Raw genomic sequence first — 6,402 nt, forward strand, 5'->3', positions numbered from 1 at the left:
AAGTGTAATATTTCCCACTTACTATGGTAATCATTCATGGTATTTGTTAGTGTAACAACGAGGTAGTTTTGCCCACAGATATAAAACAGTTTTACATCTATGGTTTTCCCATATGATGCAATAAAACCAGCCTGCAGAGGATGCACTGCTGTGGGCATGAGGACCATGGTGAGGACGTGCCACTGCACGCATCCTCCTCCTCCTGTCTCCCTCCTCCTCCTCCTCCTGTCTCCCTCCTCTTCCTCCTCCTCCTCCTCCTCCTCCGGCTCTCACAGCTCGCCTCCTGATTGGTGGAAACCAGCAGGAAGAGCGCTCTCGTCGTGATATCTGTCAAGTTGAGACAGAAACTCTCTACACTAAAACAGACCAACTATCCCTCCAGACTACCAAAAACATACTGCGCCCGCGCCTTTGCAGCCGTCTGTGGGGTTTTGGTGAAACCAGGACAAACCTGCTCTCGTCCCTGCCGCATCTGAAGAAGCGTGACTTACCCAGCATTTCCCGGAAACCCAGCGCAGAGGGCATCATCGGTGTCGGTGTGAGGAGGATGGCTGCCTACAAGCTGGTGCTGATCCGCCATGGAGAGAGCTGCTGGAACCAGGAGAACCGCTTCTGCGGCTGGTTCGACGCGGACCTGAGCGACACCGGAGAGCATGAGGCAAAGAGAGGAGGACAGGCCCTGAAAGGTACCAGATAATGTCCCAGCAGGCAGGGCCTAATCGGGCTTTCTCTCTCTCGGTCATTGGATTAGTTCAGTGCTTATGCAACCTTGCTGCACCGGATGGGGACACACAGGTAGCCACTGCGACACAGGACGAGCCAGCAGCAGTACATCTATTGTATCAGTGTGTTTGTTAGGCTGGATGATTTGATGCATAAAAGTGAAGGTATCAAAAACACATTACTACTTTTCAGTTAAATAATCAACAATTATTTTATTCCAACAGGAGCAATACAGAGTGCTTAGAGAAACACAACAGTATAACATGTACTCAGTGGTGGAAAGTAACTAAGTACATTTACTCAAGTACTGTACTTAAGTACAATTTTGAGGTACTTGTACTTTACTTGAGTATTTCCATGTTCTGATACTTTCTACTTCTACTCCACTACATCTCAGAGGGACATATTAGACTTTCAACTCCACTACATTGATTTAATAACTTTAGTTACTTTACAGATTCAGATTATTAATTCAAAATATAATCAACGAATAAATTAAGTATCAATATAGACTGAACTACCCAGCAGTATATACAGTCATTAAAATGAGCTCCACGAGATGATAACGAACTAAAGAGGCCACGCGTTTTATAGGAGAATTTATGCTGCAAATGTCTTGATCAGACATATCTGTCAGTCTGGCACAGATCCCAGTCTCTCTTCTGGACCCGTTTACCCCATGATGGTACCACACATCAGTCAAGACTGTGCTGTTATATGCTCCTTATTTTAGGTTCTCCTTACCTCAACCATTAACAGTAAAGAGACATATAGAGAATAATTCTGATTAGTCTTTTTGATAGATTATATAATAGCTATGTATTCTGAAGTGAATTTGTGAAAGCTTTAAAGGGGAACTACACCCATTTTCAAAATTCATACATGTTATTCCAATGGTCTAAAAATATTAGTAAACATCAACAACTCTCTCCCAAATAATAATACATATATAATAATACAAATATCCTTTGGGTCCACAAAATCAGCCTCCCACTAATAGTCTTTGGAGCAGCTCTAGACTTTGTAGGCCTACTTGATGACATCACATGTTTGAGATTTCCTTCTCTGGTTTCTGGCTTTGAGAGAGAGTAGTTCATGTTCACAAATATTGATTGAACTTTACTAAACCATGGAAATAACATATTGGAATTCTTAATTTGGGTGGTGTTCCCCTTTAACAGCAGAGATACTTTGGGGAACTCATGAGGCTATATTACTGACAGACAGATATTCATAATGATTTTACTGGAATGTAGGAACATTTTGAAATGTACAGCTCCTATACTCAGACATACTAATTTGGATGTAATATCTTAAACAAAAAATGAAAAAGGCCCACACATTCAGCCACAACCTTTTAGTTTATTTTGATGTAACCTTTATTTAACCAGACAAGTCATTAAGGACAAATTCTTACAATGTTGGCCTGATAAAATTGGCAGGTGTAGTCATCTGATGACCTCATGATAAAATTCCTGTCATTCAGATCTAAGGAATAATGGAGCACAAGGTCAGAGTGCCGAACAAAGATGCCTTATCAGTAAAGATTATTGCTGTTTGCTGAGTGAAAAATTGCCATTCACCCTGCTGGATTATGCAGGGAGACGGGACAGGCCAGGACAGTTTTATTTGACGTATACTTCTTTCTGTGTGGCACACTGGCACACACTAAACCCAAAATTCTCTGCAGGCACATCCTGCAGAGCAGTGGTTCCCAACCTAGGGTCCGGGCACCCTTAGGGGGCTCACAGGGGGTGTGCGTGGATTTGTCTGCTCCGAGGTTGTCAAAATTTGATTTGCTCATGTATAACTAAAATCATAATAACACATGTACTGGATAATTTATAAAAAAGTCTGTATATAAAACTATTTATAAAGATATATTTCTTTGCTACTCAGTAGAAAAGTCTAACGAAATATTCTGCTTCAATCTTCAAATGATTTACATTAAAAAAATAAAAAACGGAACAAGTACGGACTGCGGACTGATAACTGGAGAGGTGCCAGTTAACCTCCTTTGCGCTGCCGGGGTGCCCTTGAGCAAGGCACTGTGACCCTAAAACTACTCCCCAAGCGCTATGTAGTAGCTGCCCACTGATCCTAATACTAGGATGGGTTAAATGCAGAGAGTAAATTTCACTGTGTGCTGTGCTGTGTACAAAAACAATGTGTGACAAAAGAAAGCTCATTTACATTTACAGTCCATATTTGTTGCCGTTAAGCCTTTCAAAAACAACATTTTCACTGCGGTCAAAAAACGATTTGCTCTCCCACTTGACGCTCACAAATGTATTTAACCACAATAAGAATAAAATCTAATTTGGCTATAACACTAATATAGTAAATTAATTAAGTCATTACAAAAAAAAGGGATCATATTATGTATCTGCATTCACTTGGCAAATTGGTCAAGACGTGACGAAACTCACAAGTTCTATTCATTAAAGAAAGTTGATTTAATTAAAAATAGAAATCATTGAATACACTGAATCACTTTATTCAAATTGAAGATTTTGTTTGAGAATTTGTCATATTTTTGGGGACGATGACATCGGGAGAAAGGAAAATAGGCTGGGAACCAGTGCTGTAGAGCCTGCAGTCTGCAGTCTGCAGTGTCCCATGGTATAGCACTGCCCCTGACTAAGCAAAAGCAAGTATACTAATATTGGGAGAGAAGCCAGAAACAATGCTGATTTTTTTTCCCTCTCTGTAACAAAAACCCATTCTATTTTTATGCTGCCCTGCTCTTACATATTAGTGAAACCTCTCTCTTTGTCTCAAATGCCGACGAATAATCACATTTACCATCTCATGTCCTGTCTCTGATTCACCTCAGACGCCGGCTATGAATTTGATATTTGCTACACCTCCGTCCTGAAGAGGGCCATCCGCACCCTGTGGTTTGTTCTGGACAGCATCGACCAGATGTGGCTGCCCGTCCACCGGACCTGGCGCCTCAATGAGCGTCACTACGGTGGCCTGACTGGGCTGAACAAGGCTGAAACAGCAGAAAAGCACGGAGAGGCCCAGGTCAAGATCTGGAGGCGCTCTTTCGACACTCCCCCCCCACCCATGGATGAGGAGCATGACTTCTATCAGACCATCAGCAAGGTGACACCACCGGAAAACATTACTACAAATACAGACATACTGTATGTATTACATCAGTGTAAGACCAAACACAGTTGACAACATGAACTCCCTCTTTTGTTGTAGGACCGCCGTTACGCTGACCTGACGGAGGAACAGCTTCCCAGCTGTGAGAGTCTCAAGGACACCATCGCCAGGGCTCTGCCCTTCTGGAACGAAGAGATCGTTCCACAGATCAAAGAGGGAAAGAGGGTGCTGATCGCAGCCCACGGCAACAGTCTCCGGGGCATCGTCAAGCATCTTGAGGGTAAGAAACAGAGCAGAGACTTTTGAGGCAAGAGACTGAGCAGAGACTTTTGAGGCACTGCCCAGTGCCGAAATCAATTAAAAACAATAACAGATATTGTCCAGAAACCCTCACAGGAACTGCATTTAGCATAAAACATGTGCTCAAATCATAACATGGCAAACTCAAGCCCAACCGGCAACAACAGCTGTCAGTGTGTCAGTGTGTTGACTTGACTATGACTTGCCCCAAACTGCATGTGATTATCATAAAGTGGGCATGTCTGAAAAGCGGAGACTGGTGGGTACCCATAGAACCCATTTTCATTCACATATCTTGAGGTCAAAGGTCGAGGGACCCCTTTGAAAATGGCCATGACAGTTTTTCCTCACCAAAATTTAGCACAAGTTTGGAGCATTATTATATGACTATTATTATGACGATTATATGATAGTTATATGACATGATTGGTACCAATGGATTCCTTAAGTTATATAGTTTCATATGATACCAGTATCTTCACTCTAGCTTTAAAACTGAGCCTGCTACAACCTAAAAATCGCAAGTTGAGTTGATGCATTAAATTAATTAGTGGCGTTAAAACAAATTTGCGCTAACGTGTTATTAGCGCGTTAACTTTGACAGCCCTAATTGATGACCTCATACAACACTGAATCAAGGAGTTCTGTGTTTATTAAACAATCAGAGAGGGTTATTTTACAAAATCATGGATTATAGATGCTGAATTTATTGAATTAATTTTTCCAAAACTCAACTGAGCCACGCTGAAGTGTTTTAATTTCAGGGAATTCATTTTTCTTATCATTGTCTGTGGGACTCATTGTTGATTTATCTCCAAGTGTAGTTGTGACATACACAGTATTACATTACACCGTTGACTGTTTTGAATAAAGCAGAATTTCTTTTGTCCAAATTTCTAATTCTACTGATGCTTCAAGTGAGAGTTTCATGCCCGTCAGATTGTTGAAAACGCTCGGTCACGTAACATCATGGGAAAAACGAAAGAGTTTTTTTTTATATCCTTTTTATCTCAGGAACTGTGTCTTAAGTCATGGTCACATTAACCTTCTGTCCAACGACATTGGGAGTAATGCGCAAGGAATACGTGTAAAAGTGGATTTAATGGTTAGATTACTGAAAATATTATCCACACCATCTTCTCCTTGTCAAGGTATTCAGATAATATACTTCGCTGTAGCATCAGCTTATGCAGATCTGATTAACCACTTGAAATTAAACCGTCGTGTCTCAGTCTGATCCATGCAAATGGATTAAAAGCTCTGCATGTCTGTTACTGTTTTCCCAGGAATGTCAGAGGAGGACATCATGGAGCTGAACCTGCCCACAGGTATCCCCATCGTGTACGAGCTGGACAAGAACCTGAAGCCTTTAGGACCCATGCAGTTCCTGGGAGATGAGGAGACAGTCAAGAAGGCCATGGCAGCTGTGGCTGCTCAGGGAAAAGCCAAGAAATAGACCACCCACCCACCTGCCCCCGGATGAGCTAGAGTACAGATCAATCATGTGCTGTTCAATTATCAAATTATTACAAGGTCATTTACTTTTATCGTCATCACAGACTTGCGTACACATCGACACACAATGTGCACTTTATTTTGATAATACCCAGCTTTCACACAATTGATTTGATTACTTTGTAACATTCTGAAATGTACATGTCATTATCACACAATGGTTATCAGCTGCAATGTGGTTTAAGCAATGACCAAAATGCAAAATTCGGGACCAGCAAATAGGAGCAAACATAGACTAACCCTGCAGAGTCATCCCATGTATTCCTTCCTGTTAATGATACATGTACTGGAGGTGAAGCTCAGAGGGAACCGTATAACTTATAAAGAAACACTGGCTGTAGTCAAAAGGGCAAGTTGATTTGCTCTGCACTGCTGATTTTTGTTTGCTGTGGAATTGCGGGAAAAATAATAAATGTTGTAAACCGTTATGTGATGAAATCTTTTATCAGTGTCTGACGTCATTTTCCAGCATAAATGTCTGCTCTGTCCTTATGGATCATACGGTTATGGAGCAATTGGTTGGGTGTAGTCTCTTATGAAAAATAATATTAAGTATATATTTAGTTTTAAAGGGAGACTACACTACAAACATAATACATGACATGTATTATTACACAATTTATTATTAGGTCCTACAGAACACAAACACCATTTAGATATTGGATATTTAACATAGGTAGAGAGGTATACATATATCCCCCTAGTGTGATGCTGTCAACATTTGCTGAATACACCTGTTTTAAATAG

At 41.0% G+C, this 6,402-nt stretch overlaps 1 protein-coding gene across 1 annotated transcript; it reads left to right on the forward strand.

The window, feature by feature from the left end:
* Positions 1–280: 280 nt before the first annotated feature.
* LOC119484532 (phosphoglycerate mutase 1-like) lies at positions 281–6,093 on the forward strand. The gene is made up of 4 exons (XM_037763390.1): positions 281–686; positions 3,560–3,834; positions 3,940–4,120; positions 5,427–6,093. The coding sequence occupies exons 1-4, from the start codon at positions 548–550 to the stop codon at positions 5,594–5,596; spliced, it is 765 nt and encodes a 254-aa protein (XP_037619318.1). The 5' UTR covers positions 281–547; the 3' UTR covers positions 5,597–6,093.
* The last annotated feature ends 309 nt before the right edge of the window (positions 6,094–6,402 follow it).

Source organism: Sebastes umbrosus, chromosome 3 (genome assembly GCF_015220745.1).
Source record: "Sebastes umbrosus isolate fSebUmb1 chromosome 3, fSebUmb1.pri, whole genome shotgun sequence".
In the NCBI taxonomy this organism is placed as follows: domain Eukaryota; kingdom Metazoa; phylum Chordata; class Actinopteri; order Perciformes; family Sebastidae; genus Sebastes; species Sebastes umbrosus.